We start from the raw sequence: 22,243 nt of genomic DNA on the forward strand, positions 1-22,243 counted from the left end.
GCCTTTGACGGAGTTTGACAGGGCCTAAAATAAGGAAAAGGAGATGAATCAGGCTGGTGGCCACTGGAACATTGTTTCTTGGGGTCATACACCTGAAAGTTCATTGGACGAAACCACTCTACGAAGGCTGGCTCAGATGCATCGAATAAAGACAAAAATGCACCATTCCATTGTTATTGTGTCGATTGCTATTGTATCTTGATATTTTTGGATTTGATCTAATAATACTTGATTGTATTTTAGGTTACGGGTAATACACATTCCAATACAGAATAATCCCCCCACTGAATGCAGTGTACTATGCCGACCGACGGGGCGGATGAATTTATCACAGCTGTAATAAGGTAGGTCATTTGAATAAAGAAAGTAGTTTACTTGGACTTATATTCAGTAAAATGGCACCGCCACTGTTAGCTTCAAAATAATATAACAGCTCATAAAAATACTCCAATAATGTAGATAGTTGACATATTGTAGTTTTCGTTCTTATCCCGAAGAGCTTAGAATTTCTCCTTCTAAATTTGGCGGATGTTTCCGGAGTCCAGAAGTAGCTGTGATGAGGCACATTTCGCGCCAAACTTTGAGGTGTTTGACAGCAGACGGACGATCGCTGATCACTGAGAGGGAAGGCCGCTGAAAAGCCCAAAGAACGGTTTGTCAAGGTACAGTAACAACATTTGTTTTTTAATAATTGCTGTAGGTATAACAAAAAGAAGGATATTTCGTTGGGCCGACGTAAATATGTGATTTGTGCATAGTACGGCCGGCCCTTGAGTTGGCTCAAAGTTTGGACTGTTTTGTGTTGAACTTGAAAATCCTACTACTAACGTTACTTGCATGGCGATCTCTTGAAACGTTTGACAGATATCTTTTTGTTTCATTCAACCAGAAAAAAAATGTGAGAAAAAGGAGAAGCTGTTGTTTTTCCTGTGCGATCACAGGAAGTTGAGACACCCAAGGGATTCTCTGAGGTCGTGCTCATGAGCTAACGCAAAACACCTGCGTTGTTATGCACCGGAGTTTTGGTACATGAAGTAAAGTTCTTCTTCCGGTAATGTCCAACTGCCGAGTCGGCAATGGTTCAGCAAAAGTTTTTCTTCTTTACAAATTGCTGTTGTACCTGCCTAAACCAGACGCAAAACAGGCTGAGATTAAAGAAACATCTGTGCCGAATTTCTGGACTGTCATGTAGGTGTGAATTTTGATGGTAAAATGGGACACTGCCATAAAAGTTGTGAAATGGCGCATACGTTTTGAGCCTTCCATTGTAAAAGAAAAAGTGTTAATTACTAAATTATGCGAAAAAAATCCTTACAAAAGTAGTTTTTGCACCACGGTTAGCTTCTCCATAGGTTGCTCTTAGTCTCTACCAGACTCCGGATCGCTGGAAAAATCGCAGAATTGGAACAAATCAGAGGAGTAAGCCGGCCAGAGGATTATAACCGCCAGGGAACAGCACGCGATCCTGGGATCGCGAGCTGTTCCCTGGCCGGTTATATTCCTCTCTATTTGTTCCATTTCTACGATTTTCCAGCGAGTCTGGTAGAGACTAGGTTGCTCTCGCATAGAATCCAAATTTTTCTTTCTTTGATCCGGCAAGTTGTTATTTTTGATATCCTTGAGTCGATTATTTCCCTAGATGTGGTCACTTGCACCAAGGACGTTGATAGAACCTTCTTGCTTGCAACAAGGTCCTTGCTTGCAGTTGATACTTTTTTTGTTGTTGCAAATTTTAAAGCCTCCTTAGTAGGTTAATAGTTTGGCTATTTTTCTTCTGATGGCATAATCAGATAATGAAAATTTTCAGTTCTATTGTGCTCAGCTTCTAATAGTATTACATTTACACTTTGTTTTGTTGTTATCAGACTTTGTGGAACTTGTGTACTCTCCAAGCAGAGGTTAGGCTCCGGCTGTTTTTTAACGTTTTTTTAGTCGTTTTTATCGGGCTTTCTATTTTTTCATTTGACACAGCAATATAAAATTAAACTAGAAAGGCCGGCATTTGCTTAGGAGCAAATTCAGCTATTTTCACTCCGCTCTCCCCCTTTATGCAAACATGGACTGTTCCAAAATTGAATTTGAAAAAAATAAATCCCATGTGAGAATGACCTGGAACTACGTTGCTACTATACTATTTTTATTATGTATACGGTAATCCAATTTTTATTTCTTGATAACAACACGCACACAACATGCTAGTGTTTCACACATTAAAGCAAAGAAGGCACCGTTTTACTTCAAGAAAAAAGGTTTTATTTCACAAACGGAAATTGTGTTGTATTTTTTCTACAGATGCGTTAACACGTTATGTGACCCTAAACGTTAGTATTACGTACCCACAGCAGACAATAGCGTGGTTATGATTAAAGTTTTCCTGCTTATTTACACAAGGCAAGGGCAATTACTGCACTTATTCAAGGTTGTCACAAGCATAACTAATCTTCATACAAGCAGACCGGTACCTCTCCAAACAAACTTCACTACACTTTTAACTCTTTACCAAGATATGCTTATTAGCCGTTTTTAGCAAAGTGCATTTTTTTTTAAATCCAATTGGATATCATGGCTGAACTGCAATGACATTATCAGTACAAATACATATTAAGTTATGCACATTGTATTCAGACAAAAAGGATCACATTCCGTTTTTATACCTAGAGTTAATCAGGTAATACATTATATTGATGAACAAAGATTATTAGCCACTGTATGTTTGCACGAAGTCTGTTTCATATATCTAAATGTTTTGTATGCTTTTTGTCTAAAAGGACTCAGCAATTGCAGTAATTATACGTCTGTTATAACCTTAAAGTTCCATTTATTTTTCACATAAACTAACAGATCTCGAGAACCTTATTATGCGCGGCACTGCGCACGTGATCCACTAAGTAGTACGAAGTCTTTGCTGATTGGCTACCGAGACAATTCAATTAGCAGACCGTGAACCCGCCGCACCTGCCAGCTGCGTGTTCAAGGACCCTTTTGTCGGCTTTGTTTACCACAAATGGTGAAACGTAGGAACGTGTTGAGCGCCGCTGAGAATACTGTAGTTGCAAGTTAGGAATTTACGTGTTTGCAAGCAAAAGTCAGTGAGAAACAACAGCAGTTCCGTGATAAACGGAACCTTCTCAAAAATAATAATTCAACGCTAATACATATGTCATTATTTTTTTTATGTGATCATGTGTACATGTGGCAGCAAGGCGACCCGCGCGGCGGTTGATTAGCCACTACCAGACTTCCGCCTGGTTGAATAGAGGACTTTTGCCAAGTTCAAGGAATAAAAGCCTAGTATATAACCTTCTTGGTTGGAGTTAATTGGCCTATAAGTGTTGGCCGGCCTGGCAAATTGCAAGTCGCAAACTATAGTCCTCGGCCATGTAACGTTAACTTATCTGGCGTGTTTTCTGTCTTTTCCTGACCAATTTCTTCTATTTTTTTGACGCGGAGCGGCTTTTAATTGTGGACAGTGTAACAGCGGGGCTCAAGCACCGCCAAATCGACCATGCCAAACAGCTCTGAGCTTTAGGCGTTGTGGTTTTCGCATTGGGATTGCGATATTTTTTCTCTCTGTTGTTGATGACTTGTTCTGTGGTGAATCCTGCACTTGAAATGAATCCTCTGGCTGGCCGACTCTCCTAGCATACTATTGGCTCTATTTGTCCACTTTCTACAATTAGACCACCGATCCGTGGAGCCTGGTAGAGGCTTCACTTGACCGAGGATGGCATCCTGTCTAAAATGTGCCTACGTATCTTGTGCTTGCGTCGAGGTTTGTGACAATAAATTTGATTTGAATTGGTGACAATAGCACTGAGAACAATGCCCTCACACCGTGTCATTATTCGTCGTTCATGAATTTGATAACAGCAGATATTCCAACAACACCCGCATTCGCCGGATGACGTTTGCGACGCGTGTTCATGAATATTAATTAGAGCAAGCAGGGGTGCACGGCCGCCACCTGGTCATACCACAGGGAAGGTGATTACGTCATTTACCATATATGGTGAGACGCTCAGAGGCGGTGAAGACGAAAACGCAGACGAAAAACCCCGCCAAATTGGCTTATAAATCATTTTTAAGTGATTTTGTGCCAAAAATGATAACAGGGTTCTTTTAGAAAATATCTCATGCACTATCATACCAAATTTCGGGTCCCTTGGGTTTAATAACTGGGCACGGGAGGCACAATTATACAGTTCGGTCAAAACACCACCTAAAAACATCCATAAAGTCATTTTTAAAGTATCTATCAAAAAACCGAAAAAAACGTCTGAGGGTATTGACCCAAGGTACACTTGTGCCAAATTTCAGGTCATTCGGGCTAAGAACGACGGAGAGGAAACACTTTAAAGGTCGTGACAGGAGAAAGAAAGAAAGAAAGAAAGAAGAAACGGTACGAAAACAATATTTTCACTCGAAGCGTACCTTCGGTACGCGGAGTGAAAATAAAAATAGAAAGCCGGATAAAAACGACTAAAAAAAAAACGAAAAAAAAACAGCCGGAGCCTAACCTCTGCTTGGAGAGTAGAACTCGTGTACTCTTTTATGATGGCCGCTAGACAGCAAGATGAAAGCCCGATGAAAACTACTACAAAAAGTGGAAAAAACAAAACAGCCAGAGGTCAGAGCCTAACCTCTGCTTGGAGAGTATATTGGGTATTTTAAGCCTAGATTTCACCTCAGAAAAATATTAACTCCACCAAGTTTGATTATCATATATGTTTCAGGAGGTAGACCCATATCATCCGACCATGGAGAAATTTGACTACATCTTCAAAGGTAATGGAACTCTGGATTCTACAGAGGCTCGACAGAGGTACTTCCTGACTACAGCTGACATGGCGGACATGGAATATTCCATCCCCCCCTGGCATGGCTTTGGAATGGGACGACCTATGAAGTTGTACAAGACTCGGGACCTGGTGAAAAGGGTTGGTACCACATAACTATGCTTTAAGAGGCTTTCTTACTTTGAAACTTAGTTAGAGCAATATTGTCATCTCTACCAAGTTTCTTCAGTCAAACTGTCTCAAACATACAGAGTTTACATGAAGATAGGATTTTAAAATGCCAGTGGGAGGCAGATACTCGACAGATACAGACCAGACCTGATCCTTGGGACCTGAACCGTACCTGTACCTGAATAGCCTGGTTACCACACCCCAGCCCGATCTCAAAAATATCTATCTGCACAATCTTCTGTTCCAGGTACCCACCCCTGACAGGTTTGTCATAATAGTATATGATAATACATTGTATGTTTCAAGTGCTTGGACTTAACACATATGTACATGTACTTCCTCCCACAGGCCGAGCAGAAGCATGGAAAGGAGGGGTTCTTGGACAAGCTGAAGCAGAGGGAGGCGCGAGAGAAGAAGAGGAAGCTGAATTATGAGAAGGTGAACAAGTTTTATAGATGGTTATGAAGGTGAATGGAGGTATTTGACTCTACATTCATTAGTTTTACCATATTTTCCTGTGTTTCTCAATTTTATCTTCTGTGACATTTTTTCTCAGAAAGAGAAAGAGGAGCAGGCCCGTGAGAGTAAAAAGCAGAGGCTGATATCAGGTTGTCCTGACTGGGGCCGACAACAGCTGACTGACTCGGCGAGTGTTGCGGCACTGGCCCAGAAGTGCAGCAAGGAACAACTGCAACAGGTTAGTGGACATGTTTACATCATGTAACCTCCATTATCACTAATCCACTGGGTTACATATCTCTGCCACTTAAAAAAACATCATTCACTTGGACGGGAAACTTGATGCATCCCTGTCTTGTAACTAGCCAGCGAAAGGGTATGTCACCCCGTAAGGGGCGGTACAACCCCGTTGTGTGTAAGCACGTCGACCGATGATGATGACTTTTAGTGCAGCACTCACTCAGGAACATGTATTTTACAGTTTAGGTATGCAGGAGTACATTGTGCTGGGGACATTGGGTTGGCAATCTGTTTGGACGTGTCTTTTCAAGGTGTCAGAATTACATACCTTACTTGGATTATGTTAGATGTTTGTAGTAAAACTTAGAAGGTACATTTTATGCAGTTCTGTTAGGTCACTTGCAGTACTTGTTCTGCAGTGGTCAGTGATACTGGAACTGAATGGTCCAGAGTCCAGGCTTTTTGCTTGTTCAAGATTTATCTATAAATGGAAGTTTTGCAGACTTCATATTAAACCGTAGTCCATAGCTCACTGTAGCAGTATAAATTGGTAATCAGAAAGCCTGTTGAAGAAAAATTTTAAATGTTCCTTTGTTTATTAAAGTAAAGTAAAGTAAGTCTTTTGTTTTTTTTTCACTGTAGGTGCTTGTCCTGGCAGCAGACAAGAACCCCCCAGTGATTGCATCCCTAAATGCAGTGAAGGAAGAGGGACTGTTGTCCATGGAGAACTTCAAGGAACTGCACTCCAAACTGGCAAAGTACTTTGCTTCGAATGCTGGTAAGAAATCAGGCGAAACATTTGAAGTGTGAATTTTCCTGGCATCCTTGTCACAATCACATTCTGTAAATTTGTTTATTTTCAGTATGGTTTAATTTGTGGTTATTGTGGTTGTTACAGTTCACAGTTGAAATATTCCATACAGTAGACTTTACCGGAACAAAACATAAAGTCACAGATCGATTTCATGGTAAAAAACAAGAAAAGATATTGAAGTTTTTTAACTGTCATACAACACAACAAGAAAAGAAGACACCCTATAAATTTAAAGATGTACAGTAATGTAAAGCACTGTCTGCTGACTCTATCTTTACCGTCTGTCCGTACTGCATATGTGGCACTATCAATATAAGTTACTAACTTGACTGCAGTGCCACATTGTCGCCATCTGTCCAGAAAGCAAATAGAAATTAAAGAAAAATTGGAATGTGCTTACATGTGCTCTTATTTTTCACCATTTAAGTAACCTGATGTGTATGCTGTATCACTTGCAGACGAGGCTCTAAAGAAGTCAGCGGAGAAGCACGCCCGGGCAGCGGCCAGCAAGGCTCGACAGACGGAGCTGAACTCCGGCATCAGCGGCGAATGGGAGCTGTGCGTCACCTCCAACCATCCCAGGGTTAATGGGATGAAAGGTTGGTAGCAATTGGTCTTTTTGGAGTATTTATTCAGTTTTCAACTGGGTGGCCCATTACATCCTGCCAATTGATTTTCAAGGGGGCAAAATACAAAACAATAGAATCATCAATATCACAAAGAAAATCTCTCTATCCGGTTTAGCGTCCATTGTTCCCCGTCTTGCGAGGGTTGGGCATTGTGGGATCAGGCAAAAGCGACATCTCGACTTTAAGGATTTGAAGCAAGTTTCAGAAAATAGGTAAAAAAAACTGGTAACAGCTTATAAATAACCGGTAAGTAACACAGGAAGCTGTAAGAATGAGTAGTATATGCAACAGAAGGTATGCACATGAATTAACGTAAACAAAACAGATATGAAAGCCGAAGAAAACAAAGCACAGTTGTCATCATATGCATTCCAATCCACTTAACTAAACTTGATTATGCCTTACAGGTGAACTGAAGATTGGTGATGTTTCGTTCTTTGATGACTATGATGACTACATCGACTTTGGGAACGGCACTTACTTCGGGTGTCTGGACAGTTTCAAGGCCAAGAGCAGTGTAGAGGACAAGTACATGCAGATTGAGACCCGCTGGAAGTTCTGTGGGAGAAGGTAAAATACCCTCACCAAGGGGCATATATGATTGGGTCATGCTTGCGTCACTGCAGGGTTTGTTCACTTCAGCACTGTTTTATTATTTCCTCCTATTTTTGATAATTTATATATTGCCTTATACATAAAAGTATGACTTTAAAGTATGACAAAATACACAAAACGTAAGGAAATTTGTTCTTTATCTCTGACATTTGTTGAGTATCTTTCGAACCCCGCAGTGACGCAAGCGTGGCGCAAGTGCAGTGAGATACCACCTTTAGACAAATATGTCCTCTTGTGCCTGCAGACACATTGGGCAGCAAGTCTCCATCTACATTGTATCTGTCAAGCTGAGCTGAAATTGTGATGTTGAAATATCAAAATCAAAGAGCTAGTTTTTTATGGCCTGTATAGTGTACCTTCTTGTCTGTTATTGAAGATACAGCAGTCATATTTCTCTTTGCAGTCTAAGGTCATACATACCCTCATGTTGAAATAAAATACTTCCTACTCCTTTAGGCATAAATGGTCAATGCCCGTCTTTGTTTCAATACTAGTAGCCCTTGGCCACACATTAGGGGGCTAGCAAGTATCCTAATAAGAACTTTTTGCTGGAGCACTCATTGCTATGGTAAAGACTTGTTTGACAACTTCTGTGGCCCACATGTGATGTTATTTCTTACTTCTCTAACTTTGTGTGAACCCCAGAGTGAAAGGCCTGCTGCGTGTGACAGTCGGGGAGGACGGCAACGGCAAGCAGTTTGTGGAGGGGTCGTTCAAGGCCGGCGCCCAGGAGAGGAACTGGCCGGTCACCCTGCAGTTCACCGGGAACAGAAAGGGGGAGCTTGATGATAATGACGATGATGATGATAATGATGATGATGACTACAGCTGCTCTGAGAGTGACTGATGTGGAAAAAGCAGACTGATAAAGAAAGTTATGAGACATACAACTTTGACAGGCTTTACAAAGTCAAGGTAGATCAGGCACCAGAGTACTTCTGTGAAAGGCAGCCAGTGCTGTGTGGCACTAGTGTTAACATTGAAGGCCATACCGGTACGGGCGGTACCTGTTTTTTAGAGGTTCTAGATGTGCAACAGCTGGTTTTTGCCATGACTTGGTACATTGTATCTTGTATTCTTCTGTAAGTTTTATATTTCAGTAGATTTGGAGCTTTTATTCAGCTTTAACCATGTCAAGTTTACTGCTCATTCGATCCCTTGGTCATGTTTTATTATGTTGTTATAATTAACGTTAAAAGTTGGAGTTGACATTGCAGCTAACCAAAGTCCTGGAGACACCATGACATGTTAACTTGTAGTCTTCCTTATGTTTTTTTATTCCTGTAGTTTTGTGAATTTTATTTCTGATCAGCAGTAACCATGTCAAGTTTGCTGTAAGTTTGGTCCTGTCTGTTCGATTTCTTGATATTCTCGGTTTTAGACGTTTTGTATTGTAACTTAAAAGTTAACTTGGTTTAAAAGTTGGAGTAAGTTGTTGCAGCGAAACAAAGTCCTATTGGACTTGTCAAGTTTATTTTTCTACAACATTGTCCCGGTTGCAATATGTTACAATACAGTATTATATTTACTACACATATTTCTACAATGTACATCATAGCTTTATCTAGTTTAATAAAACAAAAGACTAGAAAAAAAAAATATCTCAATATTCTTTTCTCAGTTCATTTTATTTTGCTTGTCCTGTATAGTTAGACTCTCCGACTTTAAGGCCAACTTTCTGCAATCACAGATGTGTTACTGTGCTGATTCGTCAAGTTTTAGCGCCTATAACAGAATTTAACAGGGCCTAAAATAGGGAAAAGTGGATGAATCTATGCCAGGCTACTCACTTGCTGCAACACTTGTACCTTGGGGGTCATAGACCTGAAACTGAAAGTTCATTGGACGAAACCACTCTATAAAGAATAGTATATGTGAAAGAGTTACTAAGACACGTCAAATAAAAACAAAATACATTACTCTGTTCTAACTGTATCGTAATATTTTTGAATAAGATTAAATGTTTCTTAAGTGTATTTAAGTTACGATTAAAACTTCCAGTGCAGAATAATTTCCCCCGGAGAAGGAGTGAACTATGCCGACAGACCGGAGCGGATGGATCTACCTCAGCTGGAATAAGTTAGGAGGTTATTTAAATAAATAAAGAAAGTAGTTTAGTTGAACCTGTATGAAATGAATAGCACTGTTAGCATCGAAATAATATAACAGCTCATAAAAACACTCCAAGAAAGTACATCGATATTTTACATATCGTAGTTTTCGTTATCCCGAAAATCACAAGATTTTTCCTGCTAAATTTGGCGGATGTTCCCGAGTGCAGATCTAGCTGTGATGAGGCACATTTCGCGCCAAACTTTGAGAAGATTTGACAGCTGAAGGAGGATTTCTGATCAAAGGCTCTGAAAAACCTTTAGCGGTTTGTCAAGGTACAGTAACACAATTTTGTTGTTTAGATATGGCTGTATGGTAACAAAAAGAATAATATTTCGGTGGGTACAGTACGTTTGGCTCAAAGGCTGGACAAATTATAATAATTTGGGTTCCAGATTTGCAGTTTTGTGCTGATATCGTACTACCCCTACTAACGTTACTTGAATAACAATCCCTTGATACGCTTGACAAATATATTTATTTCATTCCTGTCACAAGAATGAAGTACTGGAACTTAGAAAAGCTTGAGAAAAAACAATAGAAAATCTTTGTTGTTTTTTTGTCCGCGCGATCACGGGAAGTTGAGACACCCCGAGGGATCCCTAACGCGAAACATCTGGGTTGTTTTGCACCCGAGGTTTCGGTAGTAAAGTTTTGAAATTATTCCCAAATATTCACAAATTGTTCTTGCTACTGCCAATACGCTTGGAGCACCAAATGCAATACAGGCTGGGATAAAAGAAACATCTGCGCCGAATTTCTGCACTGTCATTTAGATAAATAATTTAGAGGGTGTTAGTTTATCCACCCATTGGTAGAATAGGACAGTGTCATAAAAGCTGGTTTGTGGGTGGCGCGAAGCTTCAGTCTTGAATGGGAAAGTGTCGACTACTCTTCAGCTTGCAAAAATTGATTAGGATTATAAAAAGAATTTCTACATAACTGTTACTGAATAGGTGCACAGTAATAATCTCAAAGTCTCAAGACAAAGGTGCTTAGCAAATTATTCAGACTTTGTCGTTGACGTCATATTTAAGTAAACGTTATAATTGAAAAAAAAATTCCCGCAATATTGACAAGCTATGCTAGATGACAGTGAATGTCAAAAACAAAACAACATGTGCCAAAAAGTGGGAGTTGGGTTTAAGTCCTACTGTGTGAAAATCCTTCATCTGCCCCTTAGGCCACAAATGATTGGATTCCAGGAGAACGGTGTCCATATCAGCATGTAGTTGGAGTAAGCAATGGCAATTCAACAACATCAAAGACAAAGGAGAAGCATGTAGAACCAGGCTTCTCCATCTATTGATTATCATGATTATATGTTTTAGGAGGTACCCCACATCATCCGACTATGGAGAATTTTGATTACATCCCGAAAGAGGAAGAGCAGCAGGCCCCTGAGAATAAGAAACAGAAGCTGATGTCAGATTGTCCAGAGTGGGGCCAGCAGCAGGTGACTGACCCCGCTAGTGTGGGGGCACTAGCTCAGAAGTGCAGCAAGGAACAACTACAACAGGTTAATAGTGGACATGTTTTAGGGTTGGACAAGTTTTCTAGAATTCTTTTGTCCTATCGGGCAAGCCATAAAAGCTCCTTGGGCAGGCACATAAAAAAATTAATTGCCGAACCAACTTTTCACTGGCTCGAAATTTAATTTTTCTGTGTATTTTCACTTTCAGCAATGGAATTCTTTTATTGTTGGCTCTCTCTCTATTTCTTTTTTTCGGTGTTGACCAATTGCTTGATGCCATGACCAAGAAAAGTGACTAGTATTAAAATGTCACTCCTTGGAAAAATCTTGCCTGATTGGGCAAGTGAGGTAGGACATGGATTCAAGTCTTGCTCTATCATCACTTTCACTTGTCTGGGACAATCAGATTAGTGGATTTCTCCAATCTTGTGTTTATATCTACATGTAGTACTGTAGTAGAGAGTGCATTTATAGAGGAATTTGGTTGTTGTATCTTTGCTCTATGAATTGATAATTTGAAAGCTTGTTAAATAGATATGTTCAATTATCCATCTAAGGTGCTTTTGCTGGCAGCAGAAAAGAGCCCTAAAATGATTGCAGTCATAAATGCAGTGAGGGAAGAGGGACTGTCGTCCAGGGAGAACTTCAAGGAACTGCACTCGGAACTGGCAAAACACTTTGCTTCAGATGCTGGTAAGAAACCGACAATCCCTAGTGTTGAAAACTGAAATTTTTTCTGCTATTCTTGCTACAATCATGTCCAATAAAGCAACCCTTTTGAATCTGAATTGGTCAACTGGAATAAGCCAAATTTGGCAATTGATCATGCCCTGTAAGTACCAGCACCTTTTTTTGTCAGCAGAGATCCTTAACTATTTTATAAAGTTGCAGCAGAAAAACACTATGACACAACAGACCAACTTTGCCAGTGTTTATGCCTTAGTATTTTAATAGAAGTACATCTATCATGTACACCAAGGAGGTTAATATTCCTTGCATACACGTACTTTAGTCTTCAGCCCTTCGTCTTGTACTAAAGCTACCCTGAGTAACAGCATGCAGAAAAGTACTATCACACACAACCCAACTCGAAATGTGTACATTTGTGTATAAGACTGCTTAGAAGACACATACCATACATGTAACCCATAGTTTTCACCACTTAAGCAACTTCAAGTGTGTCTCTTGCAGATGAAACTCTGAGGAAGTCTGCGGAGGAGTATGCCCGGGCAGCGGCCGTGAAGGCTCGACGGAAGGAGCTGAACTGCGGCATCAACGGCGAATGGGAGCTGACTGTGACCACCGACGATCCCAATGTTAAAGGGATGAAAGGTTGGTAGCAATGGCAACTTTCTGGTCTTAGGATCTAGTTGTTCTGCAATATGGAGTTCTCATCATCATCTGTCGGACGAGGAGCAGTCGATCACAAGTTACATCCACAACTCATGGTCTGTAGCCGACACATCGAATCAGCGATACCGGTAGCATCAGAGCTTTATAAAAAGAAATATCAACGTAGCTGGAGGCTTATGACAGGGTTTGAAGAAGGATTTGAAAGTTTGATCCCTGTTACACTGCTACTAAGGCATATTTGCCCCCAGAAACCTAATGCAGACAGGAGCCAGACTATTCTGCATGCAGAACAGCAATTAGAGGATTAAACCACAGCCACAATAGTGTGGATATTATACCAGTACATGTTACACTAAACTTAAATTTACTATGCATTACAGGAGAACTGAAGATTGACAATATCTGCACGTCGTACTTTAATGACTATGATGACTACATCAACTTTGGGGACTTCACATACTTTGGGGGCCTGGAAAGCTTCACGGGGAAGAGCAGTGTTAAGGACCAGTACATGCTGTTTAAGACCAGTTGGTATGTCTTGAAGAGAAGGTAAGACACTGAGTTGAAATTATTTGTGATGTTTTAACTATCAGTATGGCCTGTAAACTGCCCATTCTTGTTCTACATGTAACACAGCAGCTTTATTTCTCTTTGTAGTCTAGTCTTACTCGGCCATTAACTTAACATCCTGTTAAATGAAAATCCTTCCAATACTTTTTGGAGTATAGGGGCAATGCCTGTATTTGTTTCACTACCAGTAGCCCTTAGGTCACTGCATGTACATTAAGGATATAGTCCACTGATACCCTACAATGAAATTGAATTTGCTGCAGCACTCATTACTATAGTAAAGACTTGACACTGAATTGACCACTGGTCCTCTGTGTGGCTCACAATTGTTCAATCCCTAGAACTGTTTCTATTGTTGTGCAGAATACTTGTGCCAAGTTTCATACTTTTAACATAATTTGCACAATATTTACACCAATCGCCTAGACTATATGTATTTCTTTCTTTTCTAACTTTGTGTGAACCCCAGCGTAAAAGGGTGGCTAGAACTGACTGTCGAGGAGGACGGCAACGGCAGGCAGTTTGTAGAGGGTACGTTCGTGGCCGGCTTCCAGGAAAGGAACTGGCCGGATATGCTGCAGTTTACAGGAAGAAGAAAGGGGGAGCTTTATGATGATGATGAGGACGATGATGAATGTGAGGGTGACGAGGATGACCATGAGGGCTTGTGTGCCTTTCTGACTGAATTGGAAAAGGCAGGCTGATAAGGAAAGTTGAGAAAAAGCAGATACTAGTAGTACTATTTAGTTCTCAGAATGGTCACTAGTGTTCAAAGCTATACGTATTTTTTTTATACATATGCAAAAGCTCGTTTTACCATTGCTTGCTAACTTGTCTTATTTGGTAGCTTTTTATATTCCTGTATTTTTGTAGTCAAGTTTGGTTTGCTTGTAAGTTTGTTCAGTTTCTTGATTTTCTCAGTTTTAGACATGTTTTGTATTCTTAAAGTTAACTTGGTTTAAAAGTTAGAGTAAGTTGTTGCAGCTAACCCAAGTCCTGTTGGACTTGTCAAATTTATTTTTCTTCAAGTACAACATTGTCACTATTGCAATATATTACAATGCAGTATTATATTTACTACACATATTTACAATGTACATCCAAGGACGTGGTACATCATAGCTTTATCTATAGTTCTAGATTAATAAAACAGAAGATTTAAACAAAGAAAACATGGACACAAATTTTTTTTATCTCAGTCCATTTTATTTTGCTAGTCCTGTATAGTTAGACTCTGGATATGACATAAGGCCAACTTTGCAATCACAGTTGTACACATGTGACATTAGTTAAGCCTACGGGCTGTTGGTGGGTTTATACAATTGTAGTTTGCCTGTGTTACGAAATGTCTCTCTGTCAATGGGGTATAATTGGTCCCCTCACTGAAGGCTGGACAGCTTGGCAAGCCACTAGGGCTGTGATTTAATCAGGCAAGGCTAACATCAGAGCGAGAAACATTGACAATGTTTCTGATACTATCAGTTCAGCTTCTTTTTGAAGAGACCGCTTTACCTAGTACAAGTCTACCCATTGCTATTTAGCTATAAGTGCTAAAGTGTATCTGTCATCGTTTAATTAGCCTTACATTCACTGATTACCTTGCAGTACTTGCAAAGTAAGAGTGTGATCAATTTACTGTGCATGTGTAGTCACATTCCAAGCAGTTACTGTGTTTCATTCCACTCTCAGCTAGCTGGTTTTGCATACAACTTAGACGGCTGGATTACATGTAGATGTAACATTACTAAACTATATTGCTTACTTGCCCTGCATGTTTCCTTTTCTAATAGTAATACTGAACTGTAATGTTCATTGCTATTAGCGATCTATGCATACATAGCACCAGATTCTGAAAATGTGTAAAGCAAAAATTGGAACCTAGTATATTGCAAAGATAAGTATACAGCAAGTAGCACACATTTGGTAATGGATACTGCATTTTCATGTAGGTTGTATACTGAAATATACTGCATCTGTGACTTAACCACTAGCATACTGCAATGTTGAACTTTAAGTATGTTACCGTGTTGCACTGAGTATTACAATCTCTGATCCTCAAAACTTTACTGAAAGATAAAGTTGTTGACAACTGAACACATCTTTTCTGGATATCGTGATATATGAATAACAAAGGTGTTGATACTGCGATTATTTACACATTGACTGCATTGGTGTTCAAATAGCTTGAGCATGATATGTGCACGATGCTTGCTCTACAAGCATCTATAGTATGTAAAAAATAAAATTAAGTACAGGTTTCGAACTTCACATAAAAGAGGATAGAAATATTGTTACTTACCATTGAACATCAGCTAGCTCTTTAATATATTGAACAGTTCTAATATGTATTTCTAACTACATCGTGGCTTTTCCCCATATTGAATAAAATTAGGTAGAGAACAAACAGACAATACCAGTTGCAGCAATACTTCGCAAGTAAACTTTGCCTGTGCAAGCCCAATCTAGCAGCAGAAGCCAATGGCAAATTAAATGCCATCATCTGATTTAAATATAAAAGGAATGGTGGGGATTTGAATGTAACACTACACATAAAGGAAATAAATGAAAATTGAAATTAGATAAAAGCTAAACCTTTGAATGGTGGCATCTCAAAACTTAAAAAGCTTCCATCAAGTCAAGTTAATGCAGTTCATGTTAGTTGCTTCATGAATTGTGGGCAAATGCCCTTTTGAAAGTAGAGTCATGTTACAAAAATAGCTTAAGAACTCAAACTTTATCTGATACTCTACTATTCTGGCATGGGTTTTCCATTCCAGTTCCAAAAGCACCAGTAATAAATTAGCGACAGGAAGGGACTTAAACATACAATGAAGGCCCAAGTAACAACATCATGCTAAGTCTGCCTCATTACACATAGGAAACAATTACCAAAACCCTCCCCGAACTAAGTACAATGTACATGTATACGTATACGCGTATACGTACATTCTATTCAACCAAGAATGTTATTGCCAGAATGCCCCTCTAAGATTTCAATGGCTTTTACCTATCAGTACAAAATTTACACTAACACTTGTAACATCTTCTACTGCACCAAGTTATACATGTCTGAAACATACATGTCTAATTGTGCAGATGTGCATTGAGATATTCTGTCCAGTAACAGTAGATTTGTGACAAACCCTGCATAAATTAAAGCCTGTTGTAACAACAGAAAAATGTAGAAATTAGTCTGTAAGGAATGCCTCAATCTATATCTGCACTTTGGGTTTTCTTTTGACTTTGTCCTTCTCCTTTTCTTTCTTGTCCTTCTTCCCAAACAGTCCCCTTCCCTTCTTCTCTTTTGGAGGCTCCTGGTCCTCAGGCTGTTGGGGGGGTGCACTCAGTGCCCCTGTAGAAGACATTTGTAAGCCTTGTTAGAAACAATGTAATTTTTTGTCGAAATGAACAACAGGAGAACTGGGGACGGCAAGTGAAAGGGTTAGTGCTATGGAATCCCAAGGTCTTGCAGGGTTAGACAAGTCCACTAGCCCTTTTGTCCAGGGCAAGTGAAAGTGCTGATAGGGCAAGTGCATGACCTACACCACTTGCCCATTTTTTTTTCCATTGAGTGAGGTTTTGATGTACTTAATAACCTATTAACCTAATGTTACTCTGAATAGAAAACTTGTCCAACCCTGTCTTAGATAATATTTCAGCCTCTAATTCAATCATAACACTGGCCACTTGAAGATTGCAGAGATTAAAGAAATTGGAAAATCTAGTAAACTTAAAGAAAGGCCGGTTTTTGGCCTACGTTGCTGGGGTCTTGTTAAGTTTCAGATATCAATTTAAATATTGGCCTTCTGTAGTATATTTGTTAACCTTCAAAGAGACATTCAACTTGACAGTTTGATTTCTTTAGAACAGATGCCATATCTTCAAAGTGACCACTGTTTTGTCTTTAAGTTTGTATCACAACCACCAATAGCAAGGCTTTTATCAAGTTACTGTAGTTTTACCTTTGTCAATACCTCCATCAACAAAACCCAATACAGCATTCTCTTCTAGTTCTATGTCTAGCTTGCCACACCTACATTAATCATACCTTCCTTCCTCCACCCCACCCTATCCCCTTCCTACAGGACTAAAGGCCACTTAAGACAGACAACAGTTATAAAGTCGTGCGACTGTTATTGTCCACGACGTCTCCGGCGACAGTATTTTTAGGCTGTTTAAAGAGAATCAAAATAGTTGCATGGTGGCTTTTCCTCGAATCATCGTGCAACCACCTCGGACCTGGTCTGCGGGGGGTTTGCGACTATTCCTTGCATGTCTAAAAAGGAATCGTTGCCGGCGGCGGAAGTGGATCAAATGCTAATAAGCCTGCAGCGTGTTCTTTTCTATCTACTGCCTGTTCAAGCGCAATGCCCTGCCACCAGTGGCTATCTCCTTTGTATGCCCCTATTTAGGCTATTCCTTGATCTGTATTACCACCAGTGGCCACGAACGCCGGGTTCAATTCCAGATTTTCCCGTCTCTGTACGGGCCTCTCGATCTCACCCTTTGTCGAAGACGTACTTTGCGTCTCATCTATAGGACAACACTTGTTAGCATTAACACAAAAAATAATCTGCTGCATGACGAAAATAAAGATGAATTCTTCCTCCAATTGTAATTTGCGCGCAAGAGGTCACTGTTGGTCACACCCGCTGTGGGTGTCCCTTGAGACTCTGAACGCATGTCTAAAGACAACCGTTGCCCACAATGATAGACAATAACAGTCGCAAGACTACTAGTATATTACTGTTGTCTGTCTAAAGCGGACCTAAGTAATGAACATACATGTACTTCTCTCCTGTCACATCCTAAATTCCTTAATCAAAGTCACCTGTGGGCACTCCTGGAATTGACATTGCAAGAAATAAAATCATGTTTGAAATAACAAAAAGATATCTTCGACATCAGAAAGTGTTAGATTGAAGACTTTTTGGTGGAAACTTTTCTGAAGACCTTCAAAGAGAATACAAAGGTACAAGTAGGAAACTGCAATTATGAAACATGACACATGCCAAATAGCAGTTACTCAATCAACTGGATATGATTTTGAGAACGATCAGACATTTCAGGGAGCATCAAGTGTCACTGATGAATTGAAAGGTACAAAAATGTACACACATGTAGTGTTTGTGGATGCTAATTGAAACATCAGTATAACCAAGGACGTATATAATGTCCTTGGTATAACTGACAGAAGGTATTGGATGCTCCCTGAAACATCTCACCATTCCAAAATCATATCCAGTTTCTTGAAAACTGCTACTTGGTACAATTATCTAGATGTGAAACATTCATCAATATAACACAACATAGTTGCTTTTACTAATGCCATACCTTTATCAGCCATCATTGCTTCTATGTCCCTGTCTTCCTCTTCTTCCCTATAAACAACATGAAAACACTTGTTTCAGGATACAGTCCATTCTTTAAAACATCACACCTAGATTTCTACTTGTACTTTGTGGTTGTCTTGTTGATATCCATAACAAACCACAAGTTTCAGACCAATTGTTTACATTCAGACATTCCAAAAATACAATTGATTACATGTGATACATAATAAATTTTCTTGGCCGTCATCTACCTTTCATTATGCTTGTCAAAAAGAATCTCCCCTGTACAATGAACCTGTAAATACTGTACATAGCATCTTTCTTCTCGGTCAAAACCAGTGGAAGACTAGCTCTTCAGTGGGCTAAAACTGGATCTAAATCACTTTCATATAACTTTCATTCTCCACTCTTACCTGATCCTGTCTTCATCCAGGCTATCCACAATACTGTTCCTCTCTGCCACAATCTCAAGGAGTTCGTTAAGAAGTCTTGCCTCTCGAGACTTCTCTCCCATAGACTTCTTCTCCTCTGTATGCAAAATATACAAATAATAGATACAGTCAAATCTGTCAAATTGAATATACTAATTACTCAATGGGACTTGCAGAAAATGGCTACTGTAGACAGGTTTTATGGTTAATCCAAAGCTGTCTCTAGCTTTGAATTTTTTTCTGTCCCGCTCGTTGTTTGGTAGCTTGTTGTTACATTTGTCATTTGAAGCAGAAATAACATTGTCATCAATTTCATGTCGTGAAGTTCATAGTTTTGGACGGACGGCATAATTTTTTCCCTTCTTGACAAGCAAGAGGGATTGGTAATAGAGACAGCCACACTTCAGCCAAATTGCGTAATGATTGTGAAAAGAACCAAGGACCACCAAAATGTGGCCAAATTCACCAGTTGGCCCTTGTACAGACGTGGTCAATAGGACACGCACAATTGTATGAAGAGCCCAGATAGAGCTTGTCAGATACCAACAGTTATGGTATTGGGGGGGGGGGGGGGGGGGGGATGCCCTATTCCTAGAGTAATACATGGTATTTCAGTTTTACATGAAGAGGCGAAAAATAGGATACTGTTTGTTGTCTGACCTGGGATCTGCATCAGGCATCTCAGCTCATACTCCACATTGGCCTGCTGGTCCTCCAGGGACTGTTGTCTGGTACTGGGGAGAGAGAAGGGTTGGAAACAGTATTTACACACTGATACAGTGTATACTTTTTAAAAATTAAAGTTTTTATTTTATTTTAGTAGTCAGCGTGGTGGTTCAGTAAGTCAGGTACTATTTACCACAGTACAATCTGAATTCTGAGTGGCTTGAATTGCATGAAAAGACATGTTGAACATTCAAAACATAATGAATATATCATCAGTACATGTAGCTTGAAAATCTGCCCTTTTCTGTTCTCAAAGCAGCAATGGTCTTTCCAGCTTGGCATAACTGTATAATTTGCTATATTTTCTCTTGGAAGAGTAGAAGTCATAAGTAGACATCTACATGCAAAGGAAAGAGTTGTACCGTTCGTCACTGGGGTTGCCTTAAGCAAAGTAATCTAATGTGTGTTGAACTGTGTTCCTAACATGCAAGCAGAAACTAATTTCCCGAGAACTCAATCATAGTTCTACTGTACCAGTATCACAAAAATAAAGGGTATTACCTATATTGACATTGTACAACAAGGACAGTATTGCACTATTTTTCCACTTTTGTGTTTGACACAACACTTGGTAAAGGGCTAAACTTACATGTAGACCAGTTCTGTCTCCCGCCGAACTAGCTTGTTCTTTTCATTGACCAGGCTGAACCAATCAGAGAGCAGCTCATCCTCGTCCTCTCCAGCAATGGTACCTGATACAAAGAGGACATTGTTAGCCATAAAGTAATGTTGTTTTTTCCAGACCATTTTTGAGACCATTTCGCGATCTCATCAACACCAACCCACATACTAAGTAGCTAGACCAGTGTGTGTTCATTGTGCTAGGGGAACTTTCCCCGTACAATGAACGTCCTGTAAATACTGTACATATATAGTATCTGTCCTCTCTGTCTTGCCCAGTGGAGACAGAACTTTTAATTAGCTTTTCAGTGAGCTAAAACTGGATCGACATCACTTTCCTTTCCTTTAGACAATCCATTCAGGCATTCTTGAGTTTTTCAGACAATTTGAAACAAACACACTGGCGCTGAAAAAATATAACCTTCTTGGTAATGATAATGAAGACCATGAAGACCAGACTTACTGGCCATGCCATGTCTGAGCATGATCTCCAGCTTGACCCCGCGATGTTCCAGCTCAGTCAGCTGTTTCTCCAGCTCCCGAAGCTCCTTGTCGATCTCATCCTGAGGAACTCGGTTCTTGGAGTTGATCTGTGGCACAGAGAAAGTAGGCTTCAGCAAGAAGAAGCTTCATTCTATGTACAGTGTATGACCTCAAAGTGCACATTACTGTACTGTAATCTCCAAGCAGATCCTACAATGGCATAAGATAGTACCAAACTGGCCAAGGAGCGTAGTCAACCAAGAGGTGTCCATTAGCCAAACACACTCCTAAGCCGGCTTCAGTCCTTTACCAGCTTTTGATACTATCTTATGCTACCGTAGGATCTGCTTGGAGATTACATTACAGTCGATAGATTTACAACTTAACAACTTAGGATATACACGGGAGTAGAATTATAACATATCACTTTTCTTATGTTTCAAATTCAATGTCTCTAAGACACCTTTCTCAGAGTTTCTAACTGGAGTTCTGCTTCTCGACACTATGATTTATGTAGCACAATCCTAAATGTGGCTAAGTCTGTATCAACCCTCGTCCCAGTTCGTCTCTGGGGTTGACTTAAGCAAAGTGTACTAGCTGGTTGTGTAAAACTGAAAGAATTCTCCTATATCCTGCTGCCAACCTGATGAAACTACTTAGTAGGTAATGGAATTTTTGGAAAGGACCATGTATAAGCAGCATGTCTAAATTAAGAAGCTGAACCTATACTATGGGAACGTGATAATAAGGTGTACCTGTCTCCTGTAGACTGGAGGTGCTGGTGCTCTTCTCTTTTTCTGTGCCTTCTGAGGTGAGCCCTCCTTCTCTGGTGTGGCGCTGTCTGCATCTTTCTCTCCTCTGTGGAGATGGTGAGAAACATACATTAGGCTCATCAGATGATGGAAGTCTATATGTCAATCATTACAGTGTGACCACTATATGCCAGACTTATGCTTTAGTCCCATATATACTCAAGAATTAGCCTAAGTTTACACAGTAAATCTCTTGCTGCCTGGGATTAGCAACTGTAAGGCCGGCTGCTAGGAAAGCAATTTTAGTCAGGCTACTCAACACAACCTGATCCCACATCCTTAGTCCAAAACAATCAGGGCTCGAAATGTTTTTTTCTGCATACCTGCACCAGACAGGTAACATTGACGGGTAATTAAGACATTAACCCTTAAACTGCCAGCATTTCAGCACTATAAAATGCTATCAGTGCCAGGGTTGGCTGCTGACCTCCAAAAAGAACCCCCCGAACAAGGCCGAAATCCCTAACTTCCGAGGTTCGTGCTCTACACGTGCGCAAAGCTGCTACTTTGGGGGAATACATTCCGGGTGCGGCACACAGGACATGTATATGTGTGCCGCATATATCCGGGGTTTGGCAGTTAAGGGGTTAAAGTTTCAATTTCT

General features: G+C 40.0%; 2 protein-coding genes across 3 annotated transcripts in view; one reads left to right on the plus strand and one right to left on the minus strand.

Moving 5' to 3' along the window:
- Positions 1 to 415: 415 nt before the first annotated feature.
- Positions 416 to 14,188, plus strand: LOC118429516. 2 transcript variants are annotated; one of them, XM_035840015.1, is made up of 8 exons: positions 416 to 662; positions 4,734 to 4,937; positions 5,316 to 5,405; positions 5,524 to 5,664; positions 6,309 to 6,444; positions 6,939 to 7,079; positions 13,044 to 13,212; positions 13,703 to 14,188. In XM_035840015.1, the coding sequence occupies exons 2-8, from the start codon at positions 4,758 to 4,760 to the stop codon at positions 13,935 to 13,937; spliced, it is 1,092 nt and encodes a 363-aa protein (XP_035695908.1). In that variant the 5' UTR covers positions 416 to 662; positions 4,734 to 4,757; the 3' UTR covers positions 13,938 to 14,188. The 2 variants fall into 2 exon arrangements, with proteins under 2 accessions (XP_035695908.1, XP_035695909.1); XM_035840016.1 differs by lacking the exons at positions 13,044 to 13,212; positions 13,703 to 14,188 and adding exons at positions 7,517 to 7,679; positions 8,370 to 9,323 and having other exon boundaries at positions 466 to 662.
- A 1,219-nt stretch (positions 14,189 to 15,407) lies between these two features.
- The window catches only part of LOC118428572 (MICAL-like protein 1), a 19,792-nt gene continuing 12,956 nt past the window's right edge, over positions 15,408 to 22,243 (minus strand). The window contains exons 10-16 of the mRNA XM_035838669.1: positions 21,583 to 21,715; positions 20,808 to 20,934; positions 20,313 to 20,415; positions 19,658 to 19,731; positions 18,980 to 19,094; positions 18,568 to 18,614; positions 15,408 to 16,585 (exon numbers count right to left, since the gene is read on the minus strand). Coding sequence (XP_035694562.1) covers positions 16,446 to 16,585; positions 18,568 to 18,614; positions 18,980 to 19,094; positions 19,658 to 19,731; positions 20,313 to 20,415; positions 20,808 to 20,934; positions 21,583 to 21,715 — 739 coding nt within the window. The 3' untranslated portion in view covers positions 15,408 to 16,445. The remainder of the gene's footprint in view (positions 16,586 to 18,567; positions 18,615 to 18,979; positions 19,095 to 19,657; positions 19,732 to 20,312; positions 20,416 to 20,807; positions 20,935 to 21,582; positions 21,716 to 22,243) is intronic.

Source organism: Branchiostoma floridae, chromosome 13 (assembly GCF_000003815.2).
Source record: "Branchiostoma floridae strain S238N-H82 chromosome 13, Bfl_VNyyK, whole genome shotgun sequence".
Lineage (NCBI taxonomy): Eukaryota > Metazoa > Chordata > Leptocardii > Amphioxiformes > Branchiostomatidae > Branchiostoma > Branchiostoma floridae.

Bases quoted from the DNA above. Each gene is read 5' to 3' on its own strand.
- LOC118429516 (XM_035840015.1), top strand. From the start codon at position 4,758: ATGGAGAAATTTGACTACATCTTCAAAGGTAATGGAACTCTGGATTCT. The intron at 4,938-5,315 runs GTTGGTACCACA...TTCCTCCCACAG, and splicing joins CTCGGGACCTGGTGAAAAGG to GCCGAGCAGAAGCATGGAAA. The intron at 5,406-5,523 runs GTGAACAAGTTT...ATTTTTTCTCAG, and splicing joins GGAAGCTGAATTATGAGAAG to AAAGAGAAAGAGGAGCAGGC.